Source organism: Osmerus eperlanus, chromosome 15 (assembly GCF_963692335.1).
Source record: "Osmerus eperlanus chromosome 15, fOsmEpe2.1, whole genome shotgun sequence".
Lineage (NCBI taxonomy): Eukaryota > Metazoa > Chordata > Actinopteri > Osmeriformes > Osmeridae > Osmerus > Osmerus eperlanus.
Window position 1 is genome coordinate 10,484,438 of NC_085032.1, and position 22,231 is coordinate 10,506,668.

At 43.7% G+C, this 22,231-nt stretch overlaps 2 protein-coding genes across 2 annotated transcripts in view; both read left to right on the forward strand.

Moving 5' to 3' along the window:
* Window positions 1-246: 246 nt before the first annotated feature.
* Window positions 247-7,136, forward strand: si:dkey-118j18.2 (uncharacterized). Its single transcript, XM_062479630.1, has 5 exons — window positions 247-866; window positions 1,265-1,331; window positions 1,456-1,615; window positions 4,394-4,526; window positions 5,607-7,136. Exons 2-5 carry the CDS (start codon window positions 1,312-1,314, stop codon window positions 5,831-5,833), a joined length of 540 nt encoding a protein of 179 aa, XP_062335614.1. The 5' UTR covers window positions 247-866; window positions 1,265-1,311; the 3' UTR covers window positions 5,834-7,136.
* Window positions 7,137-18,517: 11,381 nt separating this feature from the next.
* sema5a (sema domain, seven thrombospondin repeats (type 1 and type 1-like), transmembrane domain (TM) and short cytoplasmic domain, (semaphorin) 5A) overlaps window positions 18,518-22,231 on the forward strand; it is a 79,485-nt gene continuing 75,771 nt past the window's right edge. The window contains exon 1 of the mRNA XM_062479655.1: window positions 18,518-19,030. The gene's annotated coding sequence lies outside the window, so the exon portion shown is untranslated. The remainder of the gene's footprint in view (window positions 19,031-22,231) is intronic.

The following is a 22,231-nucleotide window of genomic DNA, read 5'->3' on the forward strand; positions in this document are numbered from 1 at the left end:
GAGATTGGATATGTACAGTATCTGCATATTTTAACATGATTGAAGATGTTAAGAGGATGTTAAGAAGAGGTTGCAGTATTACATTCTAGATTGATTTAGTCATATTACTAAGAGGAAACGGGCAACAATGTCCAAGGACTCAAGACCTGTGTATCCTTGGTTGATGCAAACACTATGATTGTCGCTAGATGGAGACAAACCCGTGTCGTAAATACAGTTTTATATACAATTAGGTATATTTGTGGAAAACCAAAACCCCACACTGTAAAGAACGGATACAAATCAATGTACAGCATGTGTTCATACCAGAAGAGAATGCTTTGCAATTCATAGGATTCCAAGATTTTCTCAGCACGTAGGCTACCACTGGTGGGTTCCCTGAGCACGCCGCAGTGAGATTTAGGGTTGCAGACATAAGTAGAGCTAGCACTCACCAGGAAAACGAGCTTTACGTGAACATTTAGCTACGGAAGTCAAACACTGCTGCTCCCAGACTCGAGGTTTTGAGCTCCTTGACCAGACTGAAACAAAAGCCAGTCCGTCTCGAGAATTTGGTAGCTTGAGCAAGCGTAAATGCTCTGTTTCAATACAGTAAATCGAAATTATTAAACGGAGATAGTATCGAATTATTTCAGCGCAATTTGTACATTGAGTCTGACGCTACGCGTATTTTGTTTACAGTTTAGCTAGCATTGCTTGTATAAGTTGCTATCTAGCTAACGTGATATCTGTAAACAGCCTGCTTGCCTGTTAGCAACATTTTAGCTTGCTAGTAATACAAGTAGCCTAGCGAACATATAACCTAGAAGAGTAAATATAATGACAGTTTTGGCAGACGGTTCCATATGACATTCCTCGTTGACACGGTAAGTTAGCTAGCTACCATGTTGTCTTTGTTACCTCATTTACTATATTTATAGCTAGCGTCTCTTACTAACTTGGGTAGTCTAGTTTACCAGTAGTTGCTATAGTTGCTTGTTTAAACTCAAGTGTGAACTTTTTTGTTATGTTAACATGCTAAACAGATCACCTAACGTTAGGTGGCTAGACTACCAACAACCTGACATACATTAGATGTGGTGGATGTTTAAGTATTGATTGTAGTAGCCAGATACGAGGTAGCCAGACACCCATGTCTGAATGCATTCCAGAAAGGTGCTGTTCAGTCAACTTTACGAGTTACAACAAGGTAGCCAGCACTAGCAGTGGGGTTTTACCCTAGGCCAGTCTGCCAATGCAATGGATCTGTCCTATTGTGTTACAGGGACGATTTGCCATACTATGAGATCTTTCATCAAGTAGTATCTCACAATGGAATTATACTGGTACATGTAAGTTACAGTCTACCCTTGGAAATGTTATGTAATTGAGTCTGAATGTCACTTAACCCTTTGTTGCAATCCCCCAACCTCTCTGAACATGACCTAATTGTCTCTGTTGTCTTTGGTGTTGTAGAGTTGTCATCATCTTCATTATTATCAAGATCTTCTTCTATGTGTGCTGGTACCGATCACGACAGAGACAGCTGGCTGCCTACCTTAGTAACCCTCGCAACGCACAGATAGTCATCGTTGGAGGAAGGGCCTACCTCCATCAGATGTGTGAGCGACAAAATGTAAGCACATGCATGCCTCCCGTCTATCCACACTTTTTTGTTGTTCTGTACATAAATGATTTGGGGTCCTAGATCGAAATGAGGCTTTCTTTTAAACTACTTAATTGCAAGAGACAAGCTATGTTTTTTCGTTGTGAAAAAGGAAGGATGTAGGAAAGCCACTGACTCACAGTTTCAACAGAGCGCCACACAACAAGAACCTAGTCACCCTGGCTTTGTTCCTAGTCATGCATTAAAGAGAGGCACAGAAACTCATTTTGGCAAAAGACCCAGGAGAGTGTCGATAAACAGTGGCCTTTCAGAGGTCCTTGGAGGTGATTTCTCTCCTGAGGGTGATTCTGCAGTTGTTTAGTCAGTTTGAAAGGAATTGTCCAATCACGTTGGGTTATTCAATGTTGTGCCTCAACACAAAAATTCAGTTATCATGTTTTGGGATAACTTGGCCTATACTTTGCTTGTGTGGGGTAGTTAGGGGACCTGTCTGTGTTTGTGTACGTCAACCGCGATACCTAGTGTGCATGTTTCGTTAACACATGTGTGTGACCTTCATAGCATCAGTGCTGTCGGAGACTCCTACTAAACAGAAGAGTCATGTGTGAGGGAGCCAGCGTCGGGCCTAACTGGGAGTATCCCCTACTTGTCAAATCTAACCCATGCTTGTGAAAGCCTCTGAGCCAAAAGGAAGAACCCAAACAGACAACAGAGCATGAATAACTCTCTTGAGAGACTACCATCTTCACCCTTCTTTTTGAGAGTGTAAAAATGACATCTACACAGTAGGTTTAATCTCCTCGTCCTTCTGCTCCAGGTTGTTTGTGCGCTGGCAGGCCCAGTGAGCTACTGTCTAAGACGGTCTGCTCCACAGCTTTGATCAGTGACTTGCCAATGTTTCCATTGACAAGGAGAGGTGTTTTTTTTTCTCTCTGTATGCTTCCCCTGGGCTGCTGTTCCTGTAGCCTTGAAGTCTTGAGTCACCTCTCCAATGTCTGCCTCCTCTGAGTTCCATAGCCACTCCTACAACACCTGGAAACAATCTTCCCAAATCAAAACTTCAAGCACTTCAGAAATCATTCAGTTATTGAGATTCTTAGGGAATTATTTCCTCCTTCTTTCCACCCAACTTCACTCTTTTATATACTTTAATATCAGTCTAATATTTTTTTCTTTGAATTCTATAAATACTCTTGTCCAGTAGCTTACCCTTTTCTCTATGATAAAATAAACAGTCTGCTCTTTGCATGGAATACTGCATGGCTGAATGTGCTTGCACGCCCAGATGAGCATCTCTTTTTTTCTCCTTTTATTTTTATTTTTTACTGCCACATAGACCCAACTCCCAGAGCGCTCTGATAACGAGCTGGCCATGGCAACTCCACCCCCCTAATGAATACACTTTACATTCCCTGCCCACAACCCCCTCCTCCCACTTCCAAGTACTATGAGTCTCCCTTGTTTTCCAGATGTGCAGTCCTGAGAAAAAAGGTTTATATTTAACTCTTCTGAGAGGACTGTTGCTCAACAGGAAAGGCTGTCAGTTTTGGCAGCCGTCCTCTGGAGATTCCAGTCAAGAGAGATTCCCATTCTGTTCCCTCAACAGTGAAGTGCTCTGCATCAAACTACAATTGTCGGTTAGCTTTTGTATCAGACTTTTTGATCAAAACAAGGGTTTAATTTTGATGTGCATATATAAGACTATTTTGAACAAGCTTTTCTGGAAACTGAGTGCTAAGTGTAGTTAAAGACCAGTTCACACAAAGACCTCCTCTCCCCAACTGGTCTGTCTCAGCCACACCCTGACCTCTGAGAGGCCTAATGACCTACAACAGCCCAGACCCCACACCCCGAACCCACCAGCCTGGTTCTGCTCCGCCATTCAGCTGCTTGCCTGGATCTCCTCTACCTCCCTTCTCTCTGTCTCGTTATCTATACTGAACATCTCTTTCAAACCCACGGTTCCTGTCCTCTCTCCCACCCTGTGGTCCATGATGATCCGTGTATAAATGTGAGTGGAATGTGTTTCAACGAGACCCCGAGCCATCCATAACCCAGGGCTGGCTGTCTGTAAGATCTCTGGAGGGAGGCCAAGAGCAGGCCGGCTTGACAGGGAAGTACACAAGGTGGGGGGCAGTGAAGGGGTGATGCTGGAGATATAGGACAGTGGGGGCAAAGATTCTGTTTGTTTCCGTTGTTACCCTTGAGAGAGTGCCGGGGGGGGGGGTTGGTCTCTCTTTGCACTGTAGGATTATGGGTAACGTAGTCCCGGCTCTCAGACATTTTAGTTAGTGTTAGGTTTTTAGTCCCAGTCATAAAAGACCTGGAGACACTGACAGCTGACAGAATGATCCCATTTGACGCAACTTTATTAGTTCCCCCATGGCCGTCCCGTTGGTCAAGCAGTCTGCAGATCCTAAATCCTGTGCAGACTGGTTTCTGCTGGTTAATACAGGAGCAAGTAGAGTCAAGAGCAGAAATCACTGAAGCAGGCCTGTTTCCATGACACTCACTGTGTCTGAACCCGCAGCTCACCGTTGTGTGTGTGTGTGTGTGTGTGTGTGTGTGTGTGTGCGCACGGACACATACTAAACCCCTTCACCTGTTCACGGCAATGTTCCCAGTCGTTATGTTGTGTGTGTGTGTGTAGGCTACAGCAGTTGGTGTCGTAAGGTCATGGTCCAAAATCCAGTTCCTCTTTAAATTGTTCTCTTCCTCCCAACACCATCCCACCCCAGCCCTCCCCTCCCTCAGGTTCCTCCTGACACGTGTGTTCCTCTTCCACAGTCCTCCTCCATCTGGCCCAGTTGGTACGGCGTCCAGGATGAGGGCTCTGTTGGGGAGCCCTCCGCCTCCCTCCCCCCGGCCGCCTCCTTCTCTCAGCTGGACATGCCCCCTCCCTACGAGGCTGTCTCCGGAGGTGAGGCACACTTCCCCACACACACCACTTCCCCACACGCCACTTCCCCACACACAACCTTTTACACATTCTCTCTCCCCTTTTACCTCCCCATTTACTTTCCCACACATTTGCATGCATCACCACTGTCTCTATATCGACATCAGGAGGATGTGGTGAGCCCAGCTCGCAGCGCTTCTGACGGCAGAACAGAGTATGTGACCTACAGATGTCACTCTGTCTAGATCATGAACTTAGATGACTTAGCTTAGACACTGCAGCATGAACCTAATACCCCAAAGTGGAATAATCATAAAATGAATATCACAGCTTAGGTACTAAAACGAAACAATGTGCAGCCTGTTCAGTACTTCTCCCCTGACACTTCTCCCCCTCCCCATGGTACAATACCAGCCCTTGGCAGCCTGTCAAACCTCTAGTCTATGCCTATCCCCATCCCAACACCACCACCAATACTGCCACCCTGCTCCCCCATTGCCAACTTGTGTAGTGGGGTCAACCAGTGTGACACCACGACTCTAAAGCCATGAGAATCAGTGGTGGTGCTTGCAGGGAGTTTAAAAGTTCTGAGAAACAGCCCCACAGATCACTGCTCTGACAGGCTTATTCATCTGATATGTGGTTCTGGTGTGAGATTCCCCTCGTTCCACTGCGGTGACCCGTCTGAGCGGCGCAATGTCATCCATATTTCGACAGAATTGCTCAAAAGGTTATATGAATGAAAGGGTTGTCGCCAGTTTCCTTGGAAACATCGGGAGTGACGACATGTGGCGTGTGCGCGAGCTCCAAGGTGATCGTGGAAACGTGTCGTGTACAGGATGTGGTTGTCAGGGACGGTGCAGCTACCATGAGTCACAACCTCCCACTGGGTTCTTCCGGCCTCCAGACAACTTTGTCATAAAAACACCTATTTCTCTATTCAATCAAGAGCTATTATTGTTAAGGACTCATTTTGACGACAATGTTTCAGCCATCGTCAATAAAAAAGGATCAGTGGTGGCGAGTATGATCTGAAGTAGGTATGTCTGAGGCCGATGTTTCCTTGGACTGCTTTATTGACCTTCTGACCTCCCTCCCCAGTGGATGACCTGAAGCCACCTCCGTACAGCGAGTGTGCCCAGATCGATGAGACCGACGCCCCACACTCTTCCCGCCACGCCCCCCCGGCGCTCGATGAGGGAGAGGACTCCGGCAGCATGAGTGAAGCCCCGCCCCCCTACACGCCGAGCCCCCTCACACTGCCTAGCCAGCGAGAGGGTACTCTCTGCCTCAACCAATCACAGCCCTCCGGGGGCAGATCCATGTAGAACAGTAGCGACTTGCCAACATGCCTTTTCAAATGTTGCCTTCCTCCCCTTGACCTCAGCGATCACTGCCGATCACATCTCTCTCTCATCTCAGCGGAGAGAGGATGAGGTATATATATATATGTGTGTGTGTGTGTGTGTGTTTGTTGGTTTTCAAACCACACGTTTTTCTATTTTCTACTGAGGAGTGGTTTCTGTTGAGTCATGATAACAGATGATTGCATGGAGCCTGTGTGCCTCTGGATCACTCTTCCACACCTGCAGCGTCCAAACCAATCAGACAGAGTGAAGGAGGGTGATTTACACACACAGACACACACACACACGCACATATATACAGTAGGCCAGCAGACGGGAGCTAGCGCTCCAATGATGGCCTTTTTTATTACTGTTATGACCAGTCCACTATTATTAAGTTCATTTACTTAGACAATACAGATGATTCACCTGATTTAAAGGTGTTCATTTTCTTCCACGCCCAACAGAAAGGCTTTTTTAGACCGAGGTGGAGTCAAGGTCAGAAAGGGCAGCGGTGATGTGATTTCAAAGCAAATCCTTCATATGAAATGTAGCTTGAAACAGCCAGAGGCTGATAACACATTAATGTACAACCTATAACAGTTTTTTAACATTGGCCTGTTCCATGCAAAACCTCACCCTGCTCTCACTCGTCTCAGGCTGCTATTGGAAGTCAGCTATTTTTTTGTTTATAATCTTTCATTTTTAATTGTTTGGTTGTATTGTGTCATCTCTATATATTGGAGACTGGCATAGATGTTGTGCTATTGTTAATGTCTCTCAGAATCCTCCCCCCCCCCCTCACATGTAGGGGAATGGATCCCTATGTTTGGTCCCCACTGTATGGATGACCTGATACACTTGGTGTGTGGGTGGGGGGGGGGGGTAGAAATGTATGAATCCAAACTATAGAGGGACTCAGTCATGACCCTCTAAAGTAGAAAATAGGCTGGGGTTTCTGTGAATCATGTTACTATTGCGTCCTCCATTTTGTGATGACAAATCCCAGGTCTTCTCTGTCAAGTGGGATGTGTACTGACGAGCCCTAGCTTAGTCACAACTCAGAGTCCTGCTTCAAGTAAACCAGCTACTGAGCATCACAACAAAATGGTTCAGGTTGTTGATGTGGCCATGTTCATTCATGTTTATTTCCATGTCTTAAATGCTGGACACATCAAACCACTCTAATCAAGGCCTTATGCATTCTGTGGATTGAATTGTTTATTTTGTTGCGTTCATGTTTTTAGCAGTTGGGGTTACTTCTTCAATAAACACATGTTCATAATTTTGTCTGAATTATTTGTTTGATATTTTTCCCACGCGACTTGGCAAAAATAAAATACTGCATCCAGTTTCACAAATGTTTTGTTCTTATTGTAGAACTTGACAAGGAACTGCTAAACCCCCAGAAGGTTTGTTGAGAAAATGTTAATAAAAATGAAAACCAGTGACTACTTCTGTAAGGCATAACACCATCTACATTATTGTATTTTTTTCAGCAGTTAGCCAACCTGTGTGCTTGTTAATAACATCAAAATGATCACCTGAGATTGGTTGTATCCTTCTATTAGCCTGTAATAGAATAGTATTAGCCTGTAGTGTTAGCCTCTAGTGTTAGCCTGTAATGTATCTGTCAGCCACTTGGGGGAAGTGTTGCTCTGTTTTATAACTTCTCATTCTAAGGTACAGGCGTCACATGTTGCTGATAATGTACTTTTGATGTGTTTATACAACCACAGGCCTACATTATCATTGTTTTTCTTAACTCTCAGGCATCATGTTCCTAAAGTAGTGTTGAGCAGGAGGCTATTGATGTTTATAGTCAAACTTGAAGCTTGGTTTTGTTATTGAGGAGTAAACATAATTGGGTCTGTAAAGACTCCAAATCAATATGTGCTGTCATGTTTTGGAATGAGTAGTGAGGTCTCAGGGCCATCCATTTTCTGTGTCTATGGTTTTGTCTCATTCTCTGCAACTTTTAAGCTAAATTTACTTCCATAACAAGGAGAACTGAAATGTAGATTGTAGAACTGTTTTTGCCTCAGCGCTTCTACCAAGCCTTAGGTAAGACTAAAATGTCAAGTATCCTTGAAGTGGTATGTCCATGGAAAATATCACTACTTGTGTTTTTCAGTTCAGCAAAAAAGCACATTCCAGTGTTGGGTGAAGATGGATTAGGTGTCAATATTTCTGTTATTTTCCCCACCCCAGTCATTTAAGTTGGGGACGCCCTTTTAAACTATGACTAAAGACATTATTCTAATTGTTTAAGACTTCATCGTACTTCAAATTAATGTTGTCCTTGTGTAATAACAGTATACTATTTCACCTCTCATAACAAACCGAAATTATAGTTAATGACTAGTGTTTAGATCAGGTAACTGCTTTCTTGCCAAATGAGTACCTTACTGTTCAAACAGGCAGTTCAACTGGATTTCTGGCTCGTCTTCACCAGATGTAGGTTTTTTTCAAATATACACACACATTTACTCTGCTTAGAGCTGAAATGGATTGTCATCTGTCCCTTTATCTCATAGAGTTGTTTTAACAGCTTCGGCTGCTTATCAGAGTCTGCACGCAGACTGCACTATTATCATGCGTTTATTAGGGGTGCCGCTACAGGATTAAACATGAAAGTCAGAGTTTCTCCATGGAGGGTGTGGCACTGGGGGGTGCACATGAGATAGGAAACACCGTCTGTGGAATCAATCTTAATTACTTTAGGGCGTATGTGTTAATGGGCCCAAAATAAATGTAAAGTACTGAAAATGTCAGAAAGAGAGAGCTAGAGACATGGTTGGGTCGAATAAGAAAAAGAAAATGAGCAAGAAAAAGTTAAAGAGGTGGAAAAGTATGTGTTACTCAGATCCAGTATATTTTGGAAAACCTTTGTTGGCCATTCACTGAAAATGTCACATGCACATATATACACTCACACACCTGTTGTCTCACCAGGGGTTTGGGAGAGCCACTGGCAAACAGTAGCGTAATAGATCTTAATAACCAGTCCACTGTTTCATCTCAACCAATGACATAGTAGATAATAGCTGGGAAGCAGGATAAGGACTGTCCCATTGGCTTATGAGTGACAACAGAAGTGACTCGTAAGGAAGGGCTTCGGAAAAGGTAGACAGAGCCCAATGCGACAAAAGGAGGGACTATAAAAAATTGAAATTCCGTTTTTGAAGCAACATCTTGAGAAGACATCATCAAAGTGTTGCATGAGAAGACGGATAGACGCAGTTTATTCTGAGAAGGATCAATGATTTTCACCGGTCTTCTCTCCAAGCTAGTTGAGCATTCCGGCTGCTTTTCAACAATAAGACAGGCTGTCTGAACCAGATGCTAATCACTGAGATGAGAACAGACCCTTCAGTGAACACACATAGGGACCAGGGACTTGGCAGAGTTCACTTAATTGATCCTTTTATCTGATCAGTAGATGCTATCTATTTTCATCAGCCCTGTCCTCTGATCTCCCAGGTAGCACTGTTTGATGAAAGGCTTCGTAGAGAATGCCGATGTGTTGTGTCATACAGGCCGTGCTGTAGGCTACATAAACCCTAAAGCAATTTGTTGGTCAGTGTCGTTGATGTAATTTACTTGAATGAATCCTCAAACAAATCCCCAAAATGGGGAGTTGTCAGCGTCAGCCAGTTGTCAGCCTCCCCTTATAGGGTAGGACACTGACTGGGATCTAGAGACTGACTGTAAAATGCCCAAGGACATCTCTCAGATAGGCATGAAAGTGACCACGTGTGAGAGGTGGATGTCAGAGTGCTGGCCGTGCACACGGGTACCCAAACCTCAGGTGAAAGACGGCACCTGCTCTCCCCCCGTTCTCTCCTGACCACATCCAAACAACATTTATGCTCAACCGTTTTGTGTTGTCCCCGTGCTGCCCGCAGTCAGACAAAGAACTATGTCGACATAGAACTGCGCCTGACGATTAGAGTTTCTGATCGGGGAGAGAAGCGACCTGGAAAATAGCAGAAGGCCAAAGATCACCTGATAATTCCAGGGAACACTCATATCTGGGCTCTGCGATTCCCTCCCCCCTCCCCCTCTTCCTGAATGCCAACAATGCCTGACCTTATGCAAATGTAACCTTTGCTAAGGGGACCTCAGTGTTCACCTCCACAGCTACAGAGTGCCGTCTGTGTAAAACACCTCCCTGTCCGGCTGTCCTCGAGCTGAACTGAAGAGCCGTTGTTTTCAGTTATCGGCGGAATGTGAATATCCATCTTAATTGAACCATGATGGTTGGAATCAAACTACACTTTGTGCGTAAGCTCCAGGAGCTCCAGAGAGAACCTTCTAGAGACTCGTAGCAGTGGAGCAGTGAGGTTGACAGGCAGGGAGCCCGACTCTCATTAGCCATGCAGAAAACACATTTGCCAAAAGCACTTATGCCAGGATCACTTACGCCATCCCTGGAATGTGAGGATAAGGGCACAATATCACAGAATACTGTGTGTATGGGTGTGGTTTTGTTATGCGCTTGCACTGTATTTATGTGTGGTGTGTACAGATTGTTTGGGAACTCTTGCACTAAGCATCTTGATATACTATGTGTGGGGGTGGGGGGAGGTGACCTCAGATTCCTTCTCATACATCAGCTGTCGGACATTTGATTGAAGCAGAGGCATCCACTCCTATTGTCTTTGATCACCCATCTCAATAGGTTCTTCTTATGTGAAAGATTGCTGTAATAAGATGCAAGATGAGATAAAAAGATCTGATTTGTCAGCATCGATGTCTGGTTGCATTGAGTTGACAGCTCTGTCTAAAATTAAAAACGCATACATACACACACACACACACACACACACACACTGAGGGAGGGCCCTCTGTTGACTTCCCAAATCCCATTTGGTGAGTCAGCACTCTAGCTGCTACTATACTTGTTTTGGGAGTTGTGGAAGATGTCTATGTGATTTGAATGCACAGCAAGGAGAGTTTAAGTGCTACAGTTGATTTGTGTTACATCTTTAATCATGTGTCTGGACTATTGATTTAAATTCCCTTTGAAACTTTAGTTTGAGAATGTATCCAAATTATTTTAAAGGGAACCACACTGGTCTAGTCTAGTCTTTGAAGGTTCCAGCCTCGGGCTATCTGCCTCCATCCAGCATAGTTGCCTCTCTGCCTCCATTCTGCTTCTCCACCTCACAGTCAGGCTTCTAACCAGTCTCCAAAACCAGCTGTTTCCACTGACTCATCTGACGACCACAGATGGAGCCAGATTCAGTTCTGCTCTGCCGTGGATTGGCTGAATGCTGATAGCTGCTGTTGGAACCTGAATGGATAATTGTTGGAATGAGGTAAATAAATTGTGAGCCATGAACAGAAACACTGTGGTACCGCAGGACCAGGGATGGCAAAAGTGGTTCATTCCCTCTGGTTCAGAAAAGGAGGAGCGATGTTGATGAAACTCACTCAGGCGGAAATAAAGAAGGAGAGTTTTGTGTGAGAGAGTATGTGTGTGTTTGTGTGTCCATAGGCACCTGTCCTGCTCAGCTTAACCCTCGTGCTGCCTTCGGGTCACATGACCCAAAGGTTCATAACGAACCATCGTTGTGTTTACCCAATTTTACCCAATACAAAAACAAATTAAAATAATTTTCTTTTAACCTTTGCAATGTGGGGGGTCTGAGACAGCCTAGCTGTTAAAAGAAAATGCTTCACTTTGTCTTTGTATGCGGTAAATTTGTCGCAATACGACGGTGGGTCACAATGACTGATGGGTCAGAATGACCCGAAGATAACACAAGGGTTAAGTCAAAGCATGAATTGAAGTAAAGTGAAGGCCACCTGTGCCACAGACACCTCTATTTCAAATATGGTCATTATGATTCTCAGTAAGTAGATCCTTCCTCACCTTCAACACTCATAACCTCAACCAGGACTAACCTTTACACTGTCCTCAGTGTGGACCTAATGATGGATGTTTGGTTGTTAATGGCAGCACTGGTACATGAACTGAACTGAAGTAGATTACGGTTAATTTTCACTTTTAAAGGTGTTATTATTGTTGCATCGTTGCAGATAGCAGTTAATTAACTGATAATGTGCTTCCATTCTGCAAGATAAAAGACAATGAATTCAAGCAAAAGGGCGAGAATGAAAGAGAAAAATGGACAGTTGGGATTTCAAAGAGCGTCCGTTCAATTAAACTCCCTGATTGAGTTTCACATTGTATGAGGCTGAATGCAAAGAGCACGAGGACATTCTGCATGGATGCCCCCACTACAATGAGCCTAACTCGTGGTGTGAATTTCAATGTGTCCACCTTGATGGAAGTCAAACAAGTTCCTGGAAATATCTTCATGTTGGCTCCTTGATCCTCTGACCTCAGTCACTCATGTTCTCCCTTGAAAGTGGCAACCTTAGAACTTCACAGAACAGAAGCAACAGAAAAAAAGGCAATTGTGTTCTATTTTAAGCTAAACAATTTGTCTGTGAGTGGAAGAAAAGCAGCTCGTGTTTCCTGTATGTGATGCTTTTGATCCTCTTTCCAGTCAGATGAGCAGGCGTTTTAGCGGTTTTGTTGCCCCTCTCACACACCGAAACAATGAGCTTTATTCCGTGACACTGTAAATCCAATCTCATGCTTCATGGTCTGTAGAAGAGTCCTAGAGAGGGGAACAAATGAGAAGGCGGAGATGGGGAGAATATTGACACAAAGCCCACAATCCCTTGGGTGGCACCCACAGGCCACTGGGGCACAGATCAGGGATTCCAAGCAATTAGCTAATCAATGAAGGAGTTAATAGGAAGCAGAACTATTAGGGTAATATGTGCTTTGGGACTGATGTAACAAGCCTACTGGCCAATCAGTGCAGACATGTGTTTTTTTTCCAGGAACTCATGAGAAAGAGCTTGAAAAGAAGATTCCTACTCTAACTGAAAGCAACGCTCAAACTCTAACCCTAACTCAGAACACAGGACCACCTACATGATTCGCCGCAAAGATAAAATATTTTTGTAGTGAACTGTCCTGTGTTTTGACTGTCTATAAATAAATCATTGTGGAACCAGTCATGAATATTGTTTGGTTATTTCACAAGCCAAGAGATACAATGTTTTCATGAAAAAATAAAGTTTTGTCAGTTGACTTATGGGATCTACTTCCATCTCCAGCCTGCTTAGCCTACAGCTAACTCTTCTCTAACGAGGATGTTGACTCTCATGTAAAACTGTTGAATACATGAATGAATAATGAACTAAAAATGAATGAACATTTAATTTATGTGTTCCAATAAAAAAACTGTTAATTAAATTCATAAATCTTTACTGGTCAGGACCAAAGCGTATTCAACCTGTCATTGTTGACACTACCAATCTGAGGCAACATTTTTTGACTGTTTGACACACAGCCCTGGACATGAGAGAATTGACTGCCATATAAAGGCAACTTCTCAAATTAGCCCTTATTATTAGCTATAAACCCCAGTGGTTGATAATGGGATACTGAATCTAACCAACAACCAATTTACATCCCCTTAACTCTAACCATATTCCATGTCTACTTTACTGCTATGTGAGCCCTTTGGGTTTCAGTTCATCTTCTAAAGCTTCTGAGACAAAATGTCATTTTATAGCAGAGCTGAAAACCAATTACTATGGTCTGTCTCTGGTAACCATTTGTTTTTTATAACAGCGTATTTCACACTTTTGCACATCATTCTTTCACAGTCTTCTCGTCCTTGTTAAAAAGATTTAATGGCAGTTTTTGTGGCCCGCCAATCGTGTAGGTTACAGTTATATTACGAGGAAACTTGTAATGCTTCTGTCTTCTGCCAATTGCCCTAAGTGCACTATTGAAGAAGCATGTGTTACCAGTTGAATATGTGGTTATGGACTGTTTTACCTTATGACCTGCAGCCACAATTTATTTGTAAGGGTCTGTCCAAGATAAACATAGCAGCCTAGCCTCAGACTAAATACAGTACAACGATAAGAGACTCTCGTTGATAATGCCAGATACAAGCGACAACAAACGCTAATCCATTTCTAGTTCCGTCTGGTCCGGTGCTCCCCGTGACCTTGAGCAAAGGGATGGCACTAATTAAAATTAATTAACTTGTCCGCGGAGAAGAAAAAAACAATTATCTGAGTCCTCGCTCGCTTGTCAACAAAGTGTTTTGCTTGGCGAGAGGTATGGCCAGCTTGTTAAAGCACTGTGCAGTTGGCCCCTGCTGGAGAGAGATGATGGATGTCTGCTTCTGCAACAGACCCTTACTTTTAATGAGTTCCTCCACTATATTGCTGGACATTACTGGAGATGATAATATATGATAATATCCTCATAATGACTGTGATTATTATCAGTTTGTGCTGTTTTGGCGTTTGCCGCTTAATATTTATGGTCTTCTAAGGATAGGTCACAGTATTGTTTTTAGGAAAGTAAATGACTTCATGAAAATAATTATGGTTATTTATGATGAAAATAATATTTATTGTGAAATAACTGCAGCTTGAAAAACCTTTCCACCATCTCGAAGTACAGCTAATGCACCCATAACATCATGTTTGTTTGCCTCCCCAGATTCCCCAAATCCCCATAAATCTGTTTGTTAAACTACAAACTACAAACTCAGTGCAGAGGAAGGCACTGTCTTGATTTGCTTTGAACAACTGCTCAAGGAGCATCAGGGTTCAGACACAGACACACAAACACAGACACGCCATCACACACAGACACACAAACACAGACACGCCATCACACACAGACACACAAACACAGACACGCCATCACACACAGACACACAAACATGCCATCACACACAGACACACAAACACAGACACGCCATCACACACAGACACACAAACATGCCATCACACACAGACACACAAACACAGACACGCCATCACACACAGACACACAGACATGCCATCACCCACAGACACACAAACACAGACACGCCATCACAGACACACAAACACAGACACGCCATCACACACAGACACACAAACACACAGAAATCACATACAGAGGCAAGTACACGTGTGTGTGCGTGCATGTGTGTTACACGCCCCTCAGAGACACAGAGGACACAGGCTTGTGAGTGTAAGGGACCACAATAAGACCTGGTGAGGACAAAGAGTGCAGGGCAGGGAGAGGCCAGGGACCACTCCCTGAAACATAAGATGGTGTTGAGAAACACCATGGTGTTTGAAGGTGTTGAGTTGGGTGGGAAGGATGAATGGAGGATATCCATGCTGTCCTTAGTACGTGACAATAAGAAAACACTAACTCTGTGTGGTCTGTCTCCGGTAAACTGAAACCTTATTGGCTAAGTTGTATGTGAATGCTGTAAGGAATTGTATAGATTTAGGAGGTTTGATGGACTGTAAATTACTGCCACATGAAAATGAAATGCTACACAGTACATTTACAGATGTATTCAAGTCAGGTGCAAATTACTAGAGGACAGCTTCCATCACCCTGGAAAGTCATATAGATAATCGTATAGCTTTGACCATTGGCTATGACATTAATTAGTTTGCAGTGATTTCCAGGCACTCCACATTGAGACCTTACGCCTCCAAAGCTTCAACTCTCATGATTACATTTCATGAAGTTCATCTCAATGGCCCTTAACTTTTCCACATCACTAACGCTGACAAAAATAAAAGAAAAAGATTCCAAAAAGGCAGACTATAAGCTTTATTCTCATTGCCATCCATCATGTGGGATACAGGGGAGGACAGTGACAAATACAGTGAGCTGCTATCTGAGACGAGGTGAGAGAGATGACCCCATGGACTTCACAGTGCACTTCATTATCTCCTTCTGTCCATTCATTCTCGGTCTGCTAATCTCTCTGGGGCTGCAGACTCTCCACCTCTGGATACGCTGGCCCCTGGTTTCTGGCCGCTGATTTGTAGCCCCTGGTCACTGGACCATGGTCCTTGGCCATTTCATAACGGTGTATGTTGCTATTAGAAATTGGGATTCAGGTATATGATACAATGTGATTGGTCCAGTAGATGGGTATCAGATGTGTGGGACTAGGAAATTGGTTCATGGAAGTTGTTGTTGGTGTAGTCTTCTCTAAACCTAGGTTATTTCAAACTCCATTAAGTGCTTTTGCTGTTGACATTATGGAGGGAAATAATTCTAAAATCCTAATTTGATTTATCTGAGCTGTGTCTACTGTATATATATATATATATAAATAGAGAGAGAGAGACATGCCTCAGGTGTGTAGACCATCAGGGACTCACAAGGTCCACTCGCCTCACTGACTTCCACTCTCTTTGGCTTCCTCTGCAGAAATACTTCCTGGATTATTGTGACAGATGATCAATCCCCCTTCCTGCCAACCATGTCATTTATAGTGGACGTACTGGTAATGTAGAGCTACAGGGTCCACCACTCGTTCCCAGCAGGGGCCCTGCAAGCCTGAGTGAGTGTGAGCAATGACCTGGCCCCCCCTGGCCCCTGTGCTGCGTGGTATACCTCATATATGTAGGTATATCTATAGGTACAGTGCACAGGGTATGGGAAGACTGCAGTCTCTCTCTCTATTTATATCTCTATCTCTCACTCTGCCCTCCTCCATCCCTCAGTTTTCTCTACCAGTCTTTACCTTCCTTCCTTCTGGGAACCGGCCCATCACATCTCACACACCCCTATTTCCTCACTTTTGACCTATTCCAGCTGAAACTATATGCATGAATAAATATAAAACATGTGCAAACGCCTACAACCACTCCTCACTGTCAGCTCATGTTGACTGAGTCAAATCTCTGTGTGTGTGTTTGTGTGTGTGTACTCAGGCTCCCAGTGGCTAGCTGGTCTGGGCCTGTGCTGACCTCAGGCAATGTAAATTGACAGTATGACAAATTAGTTGTTGAACAAAATGGATTTGTGAGCTCTGCTATGCTTGTGGTGACTCTCCTGTTGATTATTACTGTAACACACTGGGGGTGATTCATCATCACCCCCAACCTTAACCAACACACATACACGCACGGAAACACACACACATACATCCCAACCACTCCTCCCTGTCACACACCATAAACAAAGTTGAGTCTGGTGAAGAGACCCTAAACCCCATCAACTGAATTTTTGATGTTGGTTGCTTGGTAACTTGAGGTTATTAGGCTGACTTCTGCTCTCGAGGAGAGGAACAGAGGGGACACATGCACACACACTCACCCACACACACACAGGCACAAAGAACCAAACACACAGGGACACACATCTAGAATTGGAATGTCACCAGGTGTGGTTCATACCCCCCCCCCCCACACACACACACACACACACACACACACACACTGCCCCCTGCCCAACTAAGCCCTAATTTACTAATGAGCATCCATCATCATTATGATTTTTTAAATCAAAGACTCATTTTAACCTCTAAAGAATCTGATTTAAAGCACAGCAGCTTAAACAGCTTTCTCCCTCCGTCTGGTGGTTTGGTTGCGGTCCAGTAGTTGGAGGACAGCCTCAATCCAATGGCATGTCTGATCACGTTGACGGGGAGTGGAGAGATAATCCTTTATAGGATTTGGATGTCATACACAGTACCATGTCCCATAGAGGTCTTCAACTGTGGATTCAACTATAGGGCTGTTGGCTCCTATGTATCGTTGCAATTGCTTTGTTCAAAACTTCAACGAACTTCGAATGGCATTTTTAGTACGATCGTATAATCCAATACACACATTTATTCTCAAACTCCATGCAGACCAGCCGTCTACGACCAGCCTGACACATTACGTTGTTTTCTCAACTTCATGGTGTGAGTATCGCTGCTCTCTCTGTTCCCCCTGGGAACAAGAAAGGCCACGTTTCCCAGATCAATGCCGACCGAGTTTGAATTTAACTTCTGTAACTTAAAAAAAAACAATATATTGTTATAAAAATATAAATGCTACACTACGACAGGCAACCACCCACGCTGTCCGAAATTATCATTAAAAAAAATATTCGTCCCCCCCAATGTTGACTCCATGGCTAAGGCCTTATGTGGGTGCGAGGATCTTTGCAGTCATCTTCCACCTTTCTGAAAATGCAGAGGTGCATTATCAGTCTTTTGTTGACTTGACTAAATGCATCTGTCAAAGTGTTGACAGATACACTCTGTTACAGTGCCTTTAGGCAATGTTTTGAGTTTAGAATTTGACAGCTAGCTTTGTTCCACTGGTCAGGGACAAACAAGTGATGTTCACAATGAAAAGTTTGACTTGACAGATACAGGATGACGTTGTTTCGTTGTGTAAAAAAATCTAATGAAGACCGTAACTAGAAGCCTGTATTGTTCTTTAACTGTATGATTGTGCTTTTTAAAATTCCGTCTCTAGCTGTTACATGTTTTTGGTCACAGAATACATTTTGGGCTTCAGCCTGGTTTTTATTTGTTATGACCCCCCCCCCCCCCAACTCTCTCTCTCTCTCACACACACACACACACACACACACACACACACACAAAACGTAAAGAAAAAACAACATGTATAAACATTAACATAAACAAATGTTGATATGGTGGAAATAGCTCAAATGCTGTGCCTATAGCCATGAGGTCAGACATTTCTTATGGTGGTTTATGGGAACTCAGGTGCCGTATGGCTCCCAGCTGGACAGAGGTGCTGTGCTGCCACGTTCGGCACATCGGTGATGCTGCTGCCATGGACAAGTGAAAGGACGCCGTGAAGTGGGGGCGCACTCCTCCTACTTCAGATTTAAAAACTGCTGCTAACCCAATACACCACTATCAGCGGGTGCTTGCAAGCTGCAATTCACTGTGATCTTAACTTCGGCGCTCGCTTCATCTCATTGTTATTTCACCAGTTATAGCAAAGTTTTAAAGCTGTCCTTGCACACTTGTCTGTCTCTGGGCGACAGGAGCCATTGTCTGCGGTGCAGCGCGACTGTGAGGTGTCCTATTACAGCCCGTGCGCTTCACAGGCTCAGGGACAGAAATATTTAACTCCGAAGGGACCCCGGCGAGAGTAAAGAGGAGAACTGAGAAATCGGCTCAGAGATATAGGCTGTACGGACTTACTGACAGTTCACTGGTTGTGGATGGTACATGAGCTGGAAATACTTTATATATTTGTCCTGGTCTTGCGTTTGTTTTGAGCAACATTCTCACTGGATAAGACTTGAGGCTTCGTTCCCGCTAGATGAACGGGAGTTGGACATTTCACTTAGTAAGTGCATTCTTCCTCCAATACCTGACTGAACACCTAAGCAGTCAGTTCTCTTCTAAGCAGTACATTTTAACACGTAAAATGTCAGAATCTGAATGTTATGAATAACTATTTAAATTTTATGTTGCTAACATGACCAATATGGTTGTTTTGGGTGCGTGCCGCTGTGCCAACACACACAAAAAAGACGAATCAAATTATCATTAACATTTCAGGAGATATACAGTGATGTTTATTCTGTCTGTTATTTTTTTATTTAGGCTACAGGCTATAAATGTATAGCCTGTATACACGGTGAAGGAAAATCGTATGCTTCCGAAGTTTTGGGGGGTATTTAGGATTCGTATACCACTTGGTGGTGCTGACACAGAGACCGGTCACTGTTTCTTCCACACATCATTATGCAGCTTTCTATTAATTAATATACATTTAAATCACTTCCCTTTCCGATGTCGAGCAGTCCTTCCCCTGTTTGTCTTTAATTATTCCCAAAGCATATACTTCTCTTTGCAGGTGCGTGAAAGCAATCACGCACTAAAAAGAGATGCGATAGAGAACGATATTGAACTCCCCACACCTTCCCCATTAATTAAATCTATCGGAACCCAGATGAGGAACCACATTCGTAATTAACAGTGTGATCTTCAAGGAACAGCAATCTTAAATAAGCTGCAAATTGATTGACACTCAATGTGTGCAACAAGCTTAAATGCATGCACTATGCTACAATAACTTTTGACTTCTTTGCAATAAAAAACCTTTACCTATTATGTTTGTGGTTGGATGGATCTACCAAACCAAATAATACTTGGACATATTACATAATTCCATGTACATCCCTGCTGGTGACCGGCCATGCTTGAGTGTTGGTTTGTATTATTGGCTGTGTGAATCTCAGGGGAATACTGTCCTCCCTGGAACCCACTAATCTCAACAACACATCAGCATCAATTCCAAGGATGAAAACCATTCTCACTTGGACAATCGAGGGATAAAAGTATATTTAGATTTCTTAAAAGCTAGGGTTTTATTTCTCAACATGCTGTGTAATATAATTTACAAAAAATAACTAATAACAAAAAAGCAAAATAATTGATCTGGCTCAAAGGTCTTCAGCGGCCTATCTCAGGGAGCTTGTGTCATCTTCTCCGTTTATCAATACTCCTGGCATCCTTGGTATCCTTGACTGGAGATCGGATGAGTCCTAAATGCCAGTTACCACTACCTTGAATGGGAAATGATTACCCCTTCAAGATACTGCCTCATTCGCTAATTTATTCTCAAATGTGTTTACACGCCTGTGATGATGAACATCACAAGCCCTTTCAAAGAACCACTTAGCCATGCATGCAAATCACTAACCAGACCTTATATCTGTTCGTTTCTCAAGTAATTCAGAGTTGGTGGAATATTCTAGATTTTGCCCCACTGAGTTTTTGTCTTTCCATAATCTCTGTGCATTCTAGCCATCTCTGGATGCACAGCATGTGCCGCCCCCCCTCCCCCCCCCCCCCCCATACTGCGTGTCCCCCTGTGGAAGAAAGTGACCCCATCCAGATGGTTAGATTACTGTGAGCTTCCAGCAGACTCAGTTCTCTGAGTTCATCCTGCTCCAGAGCTCCGTCCGTGACGATCCCTGAGGGACAAGAAGGAAAGAGAGCGATGGAAGGGAAGAGAACAGAGAGGGATGAACGTGAGGAAAAAGTGCTGAATGGAGAAACGGCATGACGTGATGACTTACGGCAAAAAAAAAATGATTAATGCTACAGCTGAACTTCAATAAAGGCATTTTACTGCATAGATGGAGAAAAAAACAACAACAGGAGAATGAGAATGACCTCTACATTCCAAAACATCAGGACAGATGACAAATAAAACGTGAAGTCTTTACTGATGAATGAATAAGATAGGCCAAGCAGATTCCCTCATTGTCTGACTGCTAAAACATTCCAGGACTAGCTGCGTATAATTAATGTGATTGATATTTGGGCTGTGTTGGGAATTTGCCCGTGCAGTGACACGGAACACCAGCACAAACACAGCAATTAGTCCAAGCCTGGAGAATTCTGGAATGAAAGTGACCCTAATGGCCCCTGCGATCTCTATGGTCACCTTGGTGACAGATTGAGTGACAAGCCCATTGTTGACTAGCTTTGTGATTCTGCGCCTCCGCTTGAGACCGTGGGGTGGAATGCTGTTGGGACTGAAACCGCTATTGTCATGCGCGTGTAACTAAACAGCCATTAGCCCCCGCCCCCCAGCACTCTTAAAAAGCCTTTAGTTACTCATTTGACACAGGCCAGATCGGGCTTAGAGAATGTTTACCCTCACATAGTAAAGCTCTCATAAGACAATACATGCTCTTATATTCATGGTTTTCCAGTCAGTTTTGAAAGTCAGAAGGATTTACTGCATACAAGAGACAAACATTCAAATCCAAACAGTTGAGTTGTCATCACTTCCTGGGTCAGTGTTTTTCTCCGAGGGTGTCCAGCTCTGCTATTTATACCCTCTCTTTTTCTCTTTCCTTCCCTTTGGAGGGGTTGACACCTCTCCCAGGAGAAGCACTGCAGACTCTAGCCAGATAAGCAGACAATATCAAAGCTGACCTAACTGTCTGGTGGTCCTAAATACCTGACGTTTGTAAGGAAGTTAAACAGTTCATGTGAAATTGACCGTGCAAAGTTTTTACGTTCTTATAGAACTCCTACAGTTTCTGTTTGATGGGGAAGTTATCTGATGTGGGAAAGGGGGTGTTATTTTCCCTCTTTCTCTGCCTCTTCTCCCTTTCACGTTCCCTCTGTCTCTCTCTTTCTCTTCCTCCCTTTTCTTCTCTTCACTTCATCCTTGCCTGGGTTATTTATCAAGATGGGGATGTTGCCATAGTGACTCCTGCATTGCCAAGAGCCCACTGAAGTGTCGGTCAGATACGACGCGAAGGCAAAACGAAACTTTATCATCCGACATTCGTCAGTGGCCGGGGGTTGTCGGCCGGGTTGCCATAGCGACCGGAGCAGCAATGCAGAACGCTGTCTTCTTGGAAAAGGTTTCCATTGTCAAAATCCTGGCGGTGTAACATATTGTGCAAACACATCAACATTTGTTCAGCGTTTGCATTTTATGCTTTGCAGCTGTTGTCAATGGAGGGAATGTTGTCTGATGTCCCCTATAGGCTCAGGTTCTGTTTGTCCCAGGTTTGGA

Bases quoted from the DNA above. Each gene is read 5' to 3' on its own strand.
- si:dkey-118j18.2 (XM_062479630.1), top strand. From the start codon at position 1,312: ATGGAATTATACTGGTACAT. The intron at 1,616-4,393 runs GTAAGCACATGC...CCTCTTCCACAG, and splicing joins AGATGTGTGAGCGACAAAAT to TCCTCCTCCATCTGGCCCAG. The intron at 4,527-5,606 runs GTGAGGCACACT...CTCCCTCCCCAG, and splicing joins CTACGAGGCTGTCTCCGGAG to TGGATGACCTGAAGCCACCT.